This window comes from Aedes aegypti, chromosome 3, assembly GCF_002204515.2.
Source record: "Aedes aegypti strain LVP_AGWG chromosome 3, AaegL5.0 Primary Assembly, whole genome shotgun sequence".
NCBI classification, from domain to species: domain Eukaryota; kingdom Metazoa; phylum Arthropoda; class Insecta; order Diptera; family Culicidae; genus Aedes; species Aedes aegypti.
Window position 1 is genome coordinate 33,489,629 of NC_035109.1, and position 15,200 is coordinate 33,504,828.

A 15,200-nucleotide genomic window follows, 5' to 3' on the forward strand; every position below is an offset into this window, starting at 1 on the left:
TGGACGTTTCGCATAAAGCAGTTTCATATAAGAACAAGTAGCATTTTAAAGAAGGCATATAATTCTCTTTATGCCAAACGTCCATTATGCGAAACGTCCACCCATAAATTTATGCGAATCGTCGTTATGCGAAAATAAATCAAATCAAAAATAAATCATTGAAGATATTCGAAGGAAAGTTGTTTTCCCAAAAATCATAGATGCTCAATAAAAATATAATCAAACATAACACTTATAGTGGTTTAAAGATTTTGAGCTTAAAAATTTAACTTCAGACAATTTTCCCGGTAACCATATCGAATTCCCGTCTTTTTCCCGCTTTTTCCCGTTTTTCCCGGTTCGGTGGCCACCCTGTGCACGCTAAATGCACAAAAATTGTATGAAATCGTCGAAGCTTACAACAATACATTGATTCCGATCCATTATTTCGTTCCATCCGCAGGCATGTGCAGCCTCGTGAACAACAAGCTGACCACCTTCCACGACCGGATAGTCCAGCTGACGCCGGAACTCAAGCAGGACTACCGCCTAAACGACACCTTCCTGCTGGCGGCCGATTGTTCCGACGCGCCGAAAATCGCCGTCTTCATGCTGGACAACGGCAAGGGCATCCAGATCTACACCGGAGGCAACTACATCGTGTACGAGACGACGGGCCAGCAGGAGTCGGAACCGATCCTGAACATCAACGACGAGCAGCTGATCAACCTGAAGAACGTGATCTACCAGTTCCCACCGGACGAGGAAATCTACGACTTCCGGGTGTACCTAAACGACGAGGATATACTGGTGGTGGAGAACAAGCTGAACGGAGCGGTGGTGCAGTACAACCGGAAGTCGATCGCCAGCATTTTGCTGCCGACGGTTCACAAGGGCCGGATGTGCGGACTTTGTAGCAGTCGAGTCCAATGATTGGGCGTCGATTAGAGTGTTGAACTTTGTATTTATTCTGAACAAATTATAATCTACAATGCATGACTTTTATTAAACATTTATATAACAGTAGACGAATAGGTATTATTAGTTGGCTATTTCCGCTGATTAGAATGAGTGACGGTATGATTCTACTAGTGACTATCCTGCTTTTACCTGATGATGGTCAGCTGCTGGTGTAGGCTTTGGCATGTGAATTATAGTACGCAAATATTTAATATTACTGGAATGTGGGTTTTGTTTTGTGTTGTACATGTGAAATACTCCCTTTTTTTCTACAATATTGAGTCTTATTTTACGAGTGGAGCAAGGTTGCGAGATCTCGGTTTCGTATAGCGAGGTTGCAATACTGCGAAGCAAACAAATTGACTGAATCTGTTGAAAATCGTACCTCGGCTGTTACACCCCACTCTCCACATAACAACTTCTAGCTAAATGTTGAACAACAGTGCGCATCGTACCTTCGTGCTGTACGTACACGAATTCTCTCTGCTCTTGGAAGTTTGTAAAAACTACCTAAAGCAATAAAACAGTACTTCTCAGTGCTACAAAACCAGTACTTTTCAGTGCCAAAATGAAAAAAAAAACGTTACTTTTCAGTGATACTAAAACCAGTACTATTTTTTTACTATTGATCCCTTTAAAATCCTTGTTTAGACCCGTGCCTTTGATTTTTAGTTTGACCCGCTAGCGGAAGCTAGCGGTGGTGTCGAATTTCGTTTCGACATACAGTCACTCAGACTGAAAGGGGGATTCTTCCGTATAGTTAGCAATATGTAGATTACAGCTCTTTATTACGGGAGATTAATAAATTCCTGCATGGAATGAAGGATGAAATGTAAATTTTGTTTAAGAATACAGATTACATGGTAATTTGGGATATAACTTTTAACATAAGTACATATTGTATTATATTAGTAGTTTTAAACTTTTTTTTTAAGCTGTAGACAATTTATTTAAATTCAAAGGTTCGACTTACTTTTAATTGCCCTAGTCTAATCCGGATGGGTCTTAGGGTTTGGGAAAGTTGTTGGTATTCCTGTGCAGCTACAATGATCTTTTTTAAGTATCTCGAAGCAGTTGTATAGTTTAAATACTCTTACCGGTATCGACTGAGGTATAGCATCTTGTAGGTTGGAGATTCAACGGTTGGTACAATAGTTTGTACAATAGTTTAGAGCACTAGTTATAGAAATGCATTAGATTTAGGTATATGTATAAGCGAATGGTTCATGTACCTGATTTCAATTACACTTATTTTAGGTTCAAGTATTAATTTAAGAGGATTATTACCAAAATTAATTTAAGTTAGCTGTAGGTGTTTAACTTCTTCTTCTTCTTCTTTTTTCTACTTTGGAGCCGTCATTGGGCCAGTTGCAATGACTATATGCCCTGTATACATTACTTCCGTTGCTACAGATTCAGCTTCGTTGCTCGAACGAATTTCACAACTTCATCATATGTTTTAAGGTCTTTTTGCATAAACAGCTCTTCCAAACTCCGGTATCGACCGTCGAAACTGAACTTACACCGAATGTTGTTATATCGCGGGCAATGCAGGATAGTGTGTTCTGCAGTTTCTGCCTCCTCACATAATTCACAATCCATGTCATCTGCTATTCGCATTTTTCCCAGCCAGTACTTCGAATAATTGTGACCCGTCATTAGACGATTCAGTAGTCTAATATCAGAACCCTTCATATCGACATTCACGAACCACGGTTTGTTGTCAAACTTCGGATTGATGTTGTAGAAAGTTTTACCTTTCGTTTGAGAGTACTCAACGTACCATTTTGCTGCTTCTTCGTTCTTACGTTTTTTGAAGTACTGTAATGCATCATTCGCTAGTAGTTGATTTACCATCGGATTCTCATGTTGTCGGGTTCCTTGCTTCGCTAATTGGTCTGCTAACTCGTTTCCAAAAATGGAAATGTGACTCGGGATCCATTGAAAGGTAATGTTTCGCCTGGCTGCTGTTTCAATTATTTGAACCAACATCGTCTCTCCCTCTCCGCATTCCAGGACATTGCTCAACATGATGCAGGCCGATTTTGAGTCCGTATATAATACGCAATCGTCGAGGTTCATATTCTCTATGACCTGTAGGGCAACATTGATGGCAATCAATTCTGCACTTGTAATGCTGACTTCTGTTCCAAGTTTTTCAGATATCCTCTGGTTGGTAAACTCAAAATAGACCCCAATCGCCCACATTTCTTGCCTTCCTTGGATGCATCGGTGAAGATTTTTTTCTTGTTTTTAAATTTCCCATTCATGGCACACAGAACATATTGCTTCATACGCATTGGATTTACGTTCTGTTTGGTGCAATTCAGACCGTCTAGTGCTGGATTAATTACGATTTTGGAAATGGCTTGCGGTGTGATGGCTAGTTTGATGACAGGAGATATGGCGTCGAAAATGTGTCTGCGTTCCAAGTACATCTGCTCTGCGAAGCTGTAGTCCAAGTCTGCAATCTCATTCGTGTCCACTTGTGGCAACGTAAGAAGTTGTTAGCCAACCGCCGTACATCTAGATACGTTCCTCACAATTTCCCGAGCAGCTACATACTCAAGCCTAAGACCTATTGGTTCTTGTCCGCTCAACGCCACCAATGCATTTATGGGTGTGGTTCTGGTTGTACCAGTAGCTTTTCTTAGACTTTGGTTGTTGAGTACTTCGATTTTTTTTCCTGTTCGTCGGTTTTGCATTGTTGTGAACACAGCAACCGTACTCTAGGACACTTCTCACCAATCCAGTGTGAACTTTTAGCATACTCTGGGGGTGCGCACCATTTCTTATGCCTGATAATATTTTAAGCATGTTCGTCCTCTCTCGTACTTTCTCTGCTACAACTCTCAAGTGGACACCAAAACTTAATGATCGATCTATAGTTACTCCGAGGTGTTTCGCACTACGAACAGTTTCGATCAATTGATTGTTGATTCTCAGCGCCAGTTGATTATTGCTCATTTGGAACAGGATTGCTTTTGTCTTTTCTGGATTGATCGTGAAGTTCAAATCTGCCGCTCTTCTTTCGAATTCGTTCAGATATTGTTGACCCTTGGAGTTTATCTCTTCTATAGATCTCCCAGCTACCAGGATGCCGAAATCATCAGCGTATTGGACCAGTATGACACCTGGTACTCTTATCTCGTGCAAAGGAAGTGTGTAAACATTGAAGAGGGTTGGTGACATCACATCCCCTTGTGGCAATCCATTACATACTGTTCTGGATACTATTTTGTCTCGCATGTGGAAATTTATTTTTCTATTTTGCAAAAAGGATATTATCCACGATTGGACTTCCGAGGGTACTTCTAAACGGGATAGCATTTCGTTTAGCTTTACTGTTTGTACCGCATTGAAAGCATTGGACAGGTCTACACATATAAGCGCAGAAATATGTTTTGCTCGCTTCTGTCGCTTAACTTCGTTCACAACATACGATATGCAAGTGGATGTAGAAAGTCCACGCCTAAATCCAAACGAGTTGTCGGGAAAAACTTCCTTAGAGTCTAGGTGTTTTTGTAGTAATTCTAATACAGCTGTATTTGAGATTTTGGTGATAGTTGGTACCAGAGAAATAGGCCTCTTACCTTGCGGTGTAGACTGGTCCCGGCCAGGCTTCGGAATGGCAACTACCTTTATTATTATGAGCTCATCGTTTAATGTTCCAGCATACCACATTTTGTTGATGTCTTCTAAAATAATTTTCGTTACTTCTGGTCTCAAGCTACGAAGTTCTTCGTAGCTGATTCGGTCATCTTCTGGTGCCGAAATTTTTTTTTTCGAATTCAGAATGCTGTTCCATTTGTCCAAGGTTAGTAACGGGTAATCAACGATTTTGGTCGTAAATTGCACCGTAACTGTTTCAGATTTCCCGAAGTGAGTGTCAAGAAAGACTTTTGCCGCAGCCGTGTCGTCAAAAGCAGTCATATTTTCCTTTCGTCGAATTTTCCTTCCGGTCAGGCGGCCGATTTTAGTCCATAATTCCTTGGAGCTGGTGAATGGTCCAACTTCTTCCGGGAACTCGTCGAATTTCTTCTGCTTCTCCAACCGCTTAAGCCGCTGAAAAATTGCAGCTTTTTTCTTGAATTCTATTAAGTTTTCTTGACCCGAAACTCTGTTAAACATCCGTCTCGCTTCAGTTTTCGCTGTCCATGCCTCGTCCACCTCTGCAGACCACCAAAACTTCGGTGTTTTTGTGTTTTTGAATCGGTTATTCTTGAAAATTTGCTTAACGCTTGATCTGCTATCGATCTTATTTCTGTTCCTGTTAGGGTAGCTATGTCCTTCTGTACCTGCTTCCTATTTATGTAATAAGCGGGCTTAATTTCTCTTTCCGAGGTCAGCGAGATGTTTATCGCTAGGTGGTGACTGCCAATACAATAGTCTGTTAAACCCTGGTTGATGCACTGTTGTCCACTCTTTCTGGATTTTTTGATACGTTTATTTCCGCGGCATCGCTCCAGTCTTCCATGCTACTCCCGGAATTAATATCCGGAGGATCCTTTATGCCGTCCATCTTCACACCGTTTTACGGTATTTACTTCTTAGGTGCCACCACTACTACCAGCACCTTTTTCGCTTCCAACACAAAATGGCTTCCTGTGACGACTTAATTCACTGTTTTAATCAAGTTTACCGCCCTTTTCGGAGTTTTCCACTTCGCACAATCACGAAAAACTTTTTTCTCGGCAAAGTTCTACTTCACGCAACATTTTTAGCACTGAATAACCACCAAAATCACTGAACAGAAAAAAGCACACCTTTGCTTCGTGAAATTTTCCACTCGAATGAGGTGTTTAACTTGTATCACTAGTTCTCTTGTTTTCGGTTTCTTGTCTACTCACGCTTGTGACAGGCGGCAGCTCTGTCATTCCGAATCAGTGCACCCAGAGCCGTTAGTAGGCACAAACATAATGGGCGCGCGCTGTTCAATACACGGAGAAAACGGAAAACCCATATTTGAGTTTTTTTTAACTTACTTTTGAGTTATTTTTCTCTCCCCATTTCATTCGCTCCTTCTATTGTTGTCAGAGAGCGAAGAGCAAAACAACCCAAAAACCGAACCTTAGTGCGTTACCTCAAATTTGAGTAAGTGGCACAGTACTGGAAGTTGAGTTATTTGATCTGCCGGTTGAGTGAAAAGAACTTAGCCAGTATGTATTTTTTCGCACGGCTGCAAATGAAAACAACTTCTACCCCGTCAACCCAAAATTAGGTTAACGCACGAACCCCCGGAATTGAGTGGAATGAACTCACTTTTGAGTACTTCATTTTCTCCGTGTAGGACAGTTCACAGGTGGTAATCCTTCTTGGACACCATCTTGGAAAAAAAAAACCTCTTAGAAGGTCGCGTCTTCTTTCGTTTATTCACTAAACATGATGTTTAATACTGCCACTAAACAAAACAAAGGAACGTTTCTCCGGAATGCGCGCTTTCTTCCAAGGGTGAAACTGATAATGTTGATAATTGCATCGAAATGAGTATTACTGCTTGTATTAGGGTGAAAGCACCGGTTTTGGCCATCCTAAGAGGAAACGTAAATAAAAATTATATGGGAAGCCGTATTTATCCAGCTTTTTACGCTAGCCATGCTATAAAATCTTTGACAGAAGCAAACATAACACTGTCACTGAACTGAAACTCGAAAATAAATCCTTAGTAACCCATTACTCACTGAAATAATTGTCGTTGCTTTTCTGTCATTCAAATTAAAATCTAATTCCGATATGCATAGACAATCGCTTAATATTCATTCCATTTTGTTTTTTTTTTTTGTAGGTTTCATTTAGATCATGGCCGCAATACCTTTTTGAGCTGCAGACCAGATCATTGAAACAACATAGTACAGTACAACATTTCCGTAAATCGCTTGAATATCAGTCAAGGGATTGTTGTCTGGAAAATTGAGATCTCTGCTACTGTACAAGGTTTTGTGAAAACATATCCCAGGGATAATATCACCCAGAGTTGGAATCGTGCTCAATATTACGCCATGGAGTCTGCAGACTCCAGCTCTAGATTAAAGGAAAATTCTTGCCATGAAATCTGTGAGAATGATGTTCAGGTTTGCAGAGGCAAAAGCAAAAGCAAACCCCCCACCCGGTCACCCTACGCCAAAGTTCCCACCGGGGTTGGTTACCCGATCTTCCCCAAGGTTACTCGTACCCCGGCCTGTACCACGAGGAGGTAGGGATAGGAGTTGCTGGGCAAGAAACTAAGGATCGCACAAAGGGGTCTATTTTATTCCTGCAGGTACGCGAGGTACCAGTGGTACGCCATGCCTAGCCATTTACCATGCAATGTTTGATTCATTTTATTTTTTTTTCGCAATTTTATAAGCCTTGTAATTTTGTCTTGCGAAAATCAAAGAGCTAAGCCGGGTCTTTCGAATATTTCTCCTTCAAATTGTTGGGAGGTATGGTCAACCAACTTATTTAAACCTAAAATAAAATAAAGAGTTCTTCATTAGTAAATATAACAATAACGAATAAGATTATTCCCGCAAATGCAAACATAGTTTCCGTTTGATTGACAGAAAGAGAAACAATGAAATTTGACGATCCGTCAAGGCATGCTGAGGATATATTTCCAAGTTTCAGTTCAGTGCTGATAGTCAGCATCTGTCAAATATTTTATAGCATATTGTTTTTATGGCGAGCGTAAAAAGCTGGATACCTCAAAGATGTCAAATGCAAGCTGTCAATCAATGGGTTTATTCTACGAGTGGCGTGAGGTGACAATTGTCTATAGCGAGGTGACAATTCTCGACTAGATTAAAGAGACTCGCCGTGTAAATCAAATGGAGAGTCACTTCACTCGAGTCGAGAATTGTCACATCGCTATACGACACCGACAATTGTAGAATAAACCCAATTATGTATGTGAAACATCGAAACTGAGCTTAAACCAGTTTCTCACTTTGAAAATCTCATTGGTCCAATGTAGGCCACCAGAACCACTTTCGGCCAGAGATTTAACTTCGATTCCTAAATTGGCCAATCACAATGATTTCTTATGATAGTGGCTAAATTAGGAATACCTTGGCCAAATTAGATGTATGGGAGTTAAAATTAAAAGGTAAATTAATTGTTTTTCTTTTGTTTTGAATCAATTCGGACGAGTAAATAAATGTAGCTCTATCCTGTGAATGTGATCTACTGAACACAACAGGTTTCATGCTGAGTGGCTATGTAAAACGGTGTACGGTCAAAACCGGTGCTTCTATCCTACTATATGTATTTTTCATTATTTTTTCTATGGATCTAATATCAGAAATTCAATCAGGAATTTGTAAATTTTCTCCAGGCATTACTCTAAAAAATCTCTTAAGGAGTTCATTTAGTGATTCTTCTACCTAGGGGATTCCACCACGATTTTCGTTCAAGATTCCTTCAACATATATATATCTGGATTTTTATAAGGATTATATAGGATACTACTTCAAAGATTCCACCTTCAGGAGTTAAACCGGTGATTCTATTATTCGATTTCCCTAGGATTACTCCTTCAAGAACATATTTTTTTACAGAAAGGCCACGGCCACGCCCAATGCGGTCATGGGAAGGAATGTTAGTTAAACAATCATTGTTGGGAAACCGGGGAATTACCTCCTTCGATGTGTTGGGTGGCTCCTCAGCACTCGACCAGAGTTGTGGTTGGGTTGGGTGAGCAACAATCGGTCATTGAATTTCCTTCCGGGGGACACTGGGTTCATTTGACCTTATTCTTCCATGGCAGCAATTATTAAAACACTCGCGGCACAATAACACTATATTCATCTAAACACAAAACTAAGCGAACTACATTTATTCCACTTATATTCTAACATTCTCTCAAACTAAACACGAAACATTTAAAGTACGGCCGTGCGTAACCTCTAACCGGCGCGCCTGCGATCGTAAGGAATGGTCGATGTTAACTGCCGCTTACGAAACCGAAAGGTCCCCCCTAAACCTTGGTAGGGATCTCAAAATGATCGAATCCAGAGATGAGAATCCGATCTCTCTGCTCTTCAATCTCCTGCAACATATCCACCACTGCAAATTCAGATGGACAGCTCTCCAACGATCTCCCATGCTGCTATCGCAGTGCAGTGGTCATCCAGCAAAGCAGGTAGCCACGAATGGTTGTTTACCATCATCTGCTATCCATAGCCTACCTGCTTAGCTGATCTGCAGTAAACCTATTGTGTGGTCGCAGTTAGTTACTGTGATCCAGGGCTGAATTTAGATGGGGCTAAGGGATGCGATAGAACTTCACAACAACCATTGTTTCTAGAGACCTAATATCCAGTTTTTGTAAAAGTGCTAATGGCTGCTCCAAACTGGCGCGTTTTCTGGTAGGGATCGTCGGTCGATTTGATGTTTGGCTTGGGTCGTTTCATATTGAGCGTACCCAAGCCAAATGTCAAATCGACTGATCCCTACCAGAAACGGCGCCTGTTTGCGGCAGCCATTAGCGCTCGTAAACAGCTGGATTCCTCTGAATCTCCACAGTCGTAATAGAAAGTGTTCTGGGTTAGTGGGATATGATGGTGATAATGGTGATGCGATCCATGATGTAATCAAGCCTTACCGGCTGGCTCGATCACGCCACTTTTTTTCCGCACTGCGCGAATCGGACACGGTTGATCCTTATTGCATCGCTCTCCCCCATAGGAGCAAGCGACACAATCGATGGATGAGGATTGTCTGGTCAAATTTGTAGAAAAATTCCTGTAAGAATTCTTAACAGATATCTTGAAATTTTGGGAGAAATTTCTGATTGAAGTCGTGGATTATTTATTGAATCAATCCTTATGAAAATGACTGGAAGAATAACTGGAAAAATCAGCATAGGAACTCATGCGAAGTTCTTTAACAACTAAAACTGAAGAAATCACTGTTAATACTTCAGGATGTAGTAGCGTTGGCGTACTGAAAGAATTTCTGAAGAAATTCACTGATGTCAAGATATCGGTGAAGGGATTTCAGGAAAAGTAATTAAATCCCTTCCCAATTATTTCTACTTCCAGCGCGTCATCATTGTTACTGGATATACGAGGCCCTACTGGTATGGACGCTGCACTTTGGCCGGCTTTCTTTTGCGGTGGTAAGTTATCCACCGGTTTTATCTGACGAACATTCCGTTTTGTCTGCTGCCTTCGACGATGTTGCGTTCGTTAGCATTCCGCACCTTCTTCGACTGGGACATCTATCTGTGCTGGGCTTTCAGCCACCCACACAGCTTGCTGGGTATCGCATGGAGGCTCCATTGTGGGATGATGTTCTTTTTCGATTGCTGCTTCAGAGCACTTTTGTTTGGGGTGTGCCTTTTGTCATACCGGGGAAGTATTTTTTTTTTCATAATTCACGCGCTACATATACATACTACCTTCCCATACTGCTTCATGTGATCAGCGACAACTGCGTTTAGTATTCCTGGCGGAAGATTATGGATGCGGACATTCGTCGCAGTATCTTCCATGTAGACAGGAATGTTGAATTTTCTCTTTCCTGCTGACATCGAATGCTTCAAATGGTGAGAGGCTGCTACTCGCTCTGCTGCTTGTATATCGTTCATCTCTATGAGGACGCATTTTCGAATGTTGTGCATTTGTAGATTTTTGTCTGCAAAAATTTCCTTTACGAAAAGATCCTCGACCTGCGGGATTCGAACCCACGACCCTCAGCAAGGTCATGCTGAATAGCTGCGCGTTTACGGCTACGGCTATCTGCCCCCCCAGCAGCAGGGTACATGCTTTAAAAGAACCACCGGTCTTTGTTTTTAAAGCATCCACCTCAAATCCGACTTCAATCCACACTTTAGATGGGTGTTCAGATCTGCCGTTGTTTCTAATGTTCTGTATCATCTGTGAAGCAAACAAATTAACTGGATCTTGTTGAAATTATGCTCTGGTTGCTCGAGGAGACTTCTGCTTCAATTGCTTTTGTGTTCTAGCATATTGAAGAACTTCGTTAAATGTCTCATCCGAAGGGTCTAGAATGGGAAGTCTAGATGAAAAGTACTATAAAAACGGACCACGTTCGGGATGTTTTGCGTTAAAAAAAAAAAGCTCAATTTTAATTTATAGCTGAATTTATGCAAGAATTTCGTAATCTTACCTTCGATTTAGCGATTTCTACATGTTTTCCTCTCTTCTCTTCTAACTTACTGACACTACTAATCACTAGGCGGCGTAAGTTTATCCCTAACGACTACAATTTGCCACTGCTGGCGCATTAAACGTAACTCTGATCTGCCTCTCTTCTCAACGAGGAAATCCCGGGTCGATTTCCTGCTACTTTCTACACGCGAAATTTTACAAATATGAAAACGAGAGGCTATAATGGTAGCATCACCAAGAGGGAACTTTGGAACTTCTGGTTGAGGGGGGGGGGTGGTAAATACTAGCTCGTCTGGTTGGGTGGGACAGCAAAGCAAACCAAAAAAAAAAAAACGGAACAGTTTCTAGATTTGTTCTATAGTTGGTGAATTCGATATCAGTCTTATCTTAACTTTTTAAACAAATTTGCGTTAATTCGATCACCGGTGAAGGCGGCGCCTCTCGGAGAAAGCTACTGCTGAGTATAGCTGATTCAATTGGATTATTGTTGCACTCGAGTACAAGAACTAAGGAAACACGCTTTCATTCGTTTCTGTTAGGAGGGGGGATTCATAAATCAAATATGGTTGTCTCTCTAGCGGATACAATTCGTGGCAGTTTCGACAAACGCACTCAGAATCTGCGCTTCTGGGCTTCAAGTGGTTGCGTAGGTGTAGCTTCCTTAAACGTAGATACTTTTCTATTAACATCTCATCCTAGCGGTCTAAAATCTAACAAAGATAGAAACTTACCGAACTACGAAACAAGAGACAAATTTACACGAGGATAGGATTGATGGGGGAGGGAGCTGTACAAACACTAGATGTTAACCGGACGCGATGGTTATTCCCGGAAAATTTTCCGCATCTTCGGATTGATTCGCCGCACACGGCCACGACTGCTGACGCTGGTCAGGGCTTCGTTGTCCTCGCTGTTGGCGTCACTGTCCTCCTGGCTGCCACCGTCCGTCCCATTGATCGGCGGATGCGTAGTTATCCTAGCTATGCCGAACATGGCCGGACGTTTCGGCGGTCGCTGGCGACTTGTGGGATCGTCCTCGTCGCTGTCCTCGTTGTAGTGCGGCCGCTTCAGGTTACGTGTGTTGCGCAGCGTGGACGGTCCAGGGCCCTGAGGGAAAGAAAAAGCTATGAGAATGGCTGAAGAATGCTTTGTCAAATCGTTCAGTCACCGCACTCGATTATCGTCGATTTGGGTGGAATTTTTAACGGGTTTTACACCGAGGATTAACAAAATTAACTTTTGTAAAGGGCCAATCAGATTTTAGAGAAAAACGTTCTAAAGAATTTTAATAGGATACAGATGTTTGATAAAAAAGTGTTTCTAAAAAAACTTTTGATCGATTTTCAAAATTTAGTTTTTTGTAGAAGCAAATACGTTTTGATGATGAAATGAGAATCTTAAAATTGATTTGAACCATAATCCCTCCCCTTGGTTATGCGACCTTGCCGCGATGGGAGGGCATAATCCATTAGCCCATATGATGGAAACCAAAGGCGTAACCTGTAGTGGTGGTATCACATTTTGGCATTTTTTGCTTAAAGCCGCGTCATAATTCATATGGCATAGACGCAATAATATCTCGGATGTGATCCAACGGACATTCTGCGTCCTTGATAGAATTGATGCCCATTTCAAATAATTAATCTATTCGAAGTGGACATTAATACTATTGGTGACGTTCAGTTTGCCTTTTGCTAACCAGAATGATCCGTAGCCACTCTTACTATTAGCTAGCTAGATACATCGTTATCATATACGGCGTAGGGAATATTTAGGAACTCTTAGGAAAATGACTAGTAGATTCACTGAGTAGAAATAAGTGGCGACAATCTTATTTTAATATGGTTTTTACATTGCCATAATAAGAAATACCTCTTTTGTAACAGCGGTATAAATAATCTAATTCCAGCTTTATTTTCGCAAAATTTACAAGTAGAAAGTAGGCGTTGTGAAGCATTGCATTTGCCACCGAAAAGTGAATCTTGTAGGAGACTGTAATAGAAGCCTAAGGTAACTTTACTCTTCAATATTCACTATAAAAATGACTATGGAAAGTAAGACGCTGAGATCGATCATTAGGGTACACTTGCTAGTTTCGAAAAATTGTTGAACAGACAAGGAAAGCCACTTTTTTCTTTAAGGATATATGAACGTAATGACCAATAAATACTTTTAACAACAAAATATGAAATTAACTAGAACTACTACTAAACAGCCTAATTTTGTTAAGACTTGACGACACTTGACATTTAAGACTCTAATCTTACGTAAAAGACAATAGTAATCAGAATAGCACTTGTATGACAAATTATTCAAAACCATTTCGACTAGACAGTATTAGTAATGCACTAATATTTCAAACAAATTCTACACTACTATTTCAAACAAATTCTAATGGAGCTGCTGATTTTCATAATGCTTCCTTTTCTCAGAAGCAAGGGAATATGGGTACTTTTCAAAAACTACCACGTCACAATACTAATAAAAAACAGTGTTCATGTGGGCGCCATTGCCTAGTCCGTCTGAGTATTGGTCCTGGTAGAGGGGAAACTTGGCAAAAGCCAGACCGAGGGTTCAGCCTTGACAAGTTAAGCTGTCAGGCAGCTCCAACTGAATACCATAAAAAAAAAAATCTTAAAATTGATTTGAACCATAATGAATTTAATGAATAACTCTCTAGAATACTGCCCATAAAGGCATAACTGTCCCATATGGAATTAGTAGGCATTGAGAAAACAGCGCTCAAAGTTTGAAGTTTGCATTTTCTTACAAATGGTTATAATTTTCTAGTAAATTTTAGCTCCACCCTACAGAATACCAATTTGCTAATATTGATTAGTTAAAGTTGAACATAATTCCAGTTTTGCAGTTGCTATTGGGGTTCAAAGTTCATATAGAGACTGTTATGCTTTTATTTTTCAATATGGGACTGTACTAACCTCATATTTGTCCACAACATTTTCAAATAAAGTGTATACATTTTCATATGGCTAGTGAAGTGCATATTAAAACATGAACATGAACGTATTAAAACATGAAATAGTACCTTTTTAATTTTGCACCAAGAACAAAAAGCTTTCAAAAATAAAAATGTGATATCTCGCATGTCAGCTTTTAACATCTCGTGATGTCTAGCTTAGGGTAAGGATAGGCAAGATGGATTACCTAAGGGAAGGATCTGCATAGCCAGGGCTGGTAGCAAGAATTGGTACCGAAAAAAGTTATTTTAGTGACCAAATTTGAGAAATAAGTGACTAAAAAGTGACTTTCGATTCTTGAAAAAGTGACTAAAAGTGACTTGAAAAGCAAGCCGTAATCAATTTTATTTCAATTCTAGTATACTGTTTTACGATCAATATCAATTATGATTGGGAATATTCCATATGATCTTCTGCTGGTAGTAGGTCTAGTTGAGTATCATATTTGGACATTTTTATTGTGCTTCCAAAATTACAAGATATCGCCTAGAATTTTTTTCAAACAGAGTAGTTTATATTTACGTAAATAATCCTTTTTTAGTAGATTTTCAATCTTTTAAAAAATTTGTGTCTTTTATACTACCAAAGTATTTTATATTGTAAATTTTAATAAGAATTTGGAACATATGTAAAATTGAAATTTTTGTCATTTCACGTTTCCATTTAAATTCCAGCTCTTCTACCTAATAAGGTCAACAATTTTATGCACTAATCAATATTTCAAATAAAAAATGATGACAGAAAATCGAATTTGATTGAAATACTGCTTAAACCGCGTCCTTTAAACGCCGAATAAGGAAGAAATTTTCCATCAGTAAGTTTAATGGAAGGTATTCACATTCTGAGACTTCCTCGTGAAATAACGACAAGTAACTTTTCGTTTTGCCGTAAATTTCTTATTACTCCGAAGACCTCTTCAGGAGTTTGTTTTGTGATTTTTACGAACTTTTTATGTAATTCTTCTAAGAATCGTTTATATACCTTCATGAATTCAATCTGTTTTTTTTTTAAGAAAGACCACGTTGTTTCATTAAAATACTCTCCTTCATTTATCACGGATGGTTTTCTACAATTTTCTTCATGCGAGCAATGGTTTTAGCTCAAAAGATCATTATATTGGTTGGTTCTTTATCATGGTGAAGAAATTACTTCGATGGTTCCATTAGGAACT

The 15,200-nt window shown here is 39.9% G+C and overlaps 2 protein-coding genes across 3 annotated transcripts in view; one reads left to right on the forward strand and one right to left on the reverse strand.

Annotated features, from left to right (window-relative positions):
- Nucleotides 1-1,162, forward strand: part of LOC5567373 (vitellogenin-3) — a 39,979-nt gene extending 38,817 nt beyond the window's left edge. Inside the window, exon 10 of the mRNA XM_021848802.1 lies at nt 443-1,162. Within this exon, the coding sequence (XP_021704494.1) occupies nt 443-912 (470 nt within the window). The 3' untranslated portion in view covers nt 913-1,162. The remainder of the gene's footprint in view (nt 1-442) is intronic.
- A 9,843-nt stretch (nt 1,163-11,005) lies between these two features.
- LOC5567375 (PH-interacting protein) overlaps nt 11,006-15,200 on the reverse strand; it is an 88,317-nt gene continuing 84,122 nt past the window's right edge. The window contains exons 10-11 of one of the 2 annotated variants that reach the window (XR_002501591.1): nt 11,783-12,158; nt 11,006-11,711 (exon numbers count right to left, since the gene is read on the reverse strand). Coding sequence is in view for 1 of the 2 variants with exons in the window: in XM_021851281.1 (XP_021706973.1) it covers nt 11,874-12,158 (285 nt within the window). In the remaining variant the exon portion in view is untranslated. Of the gene's footprint in view, nt 12,159-15,200 lie in introns of both variants that reach the window. The other variant, XM_021851281.1, reaches the window with a different exon arrangement.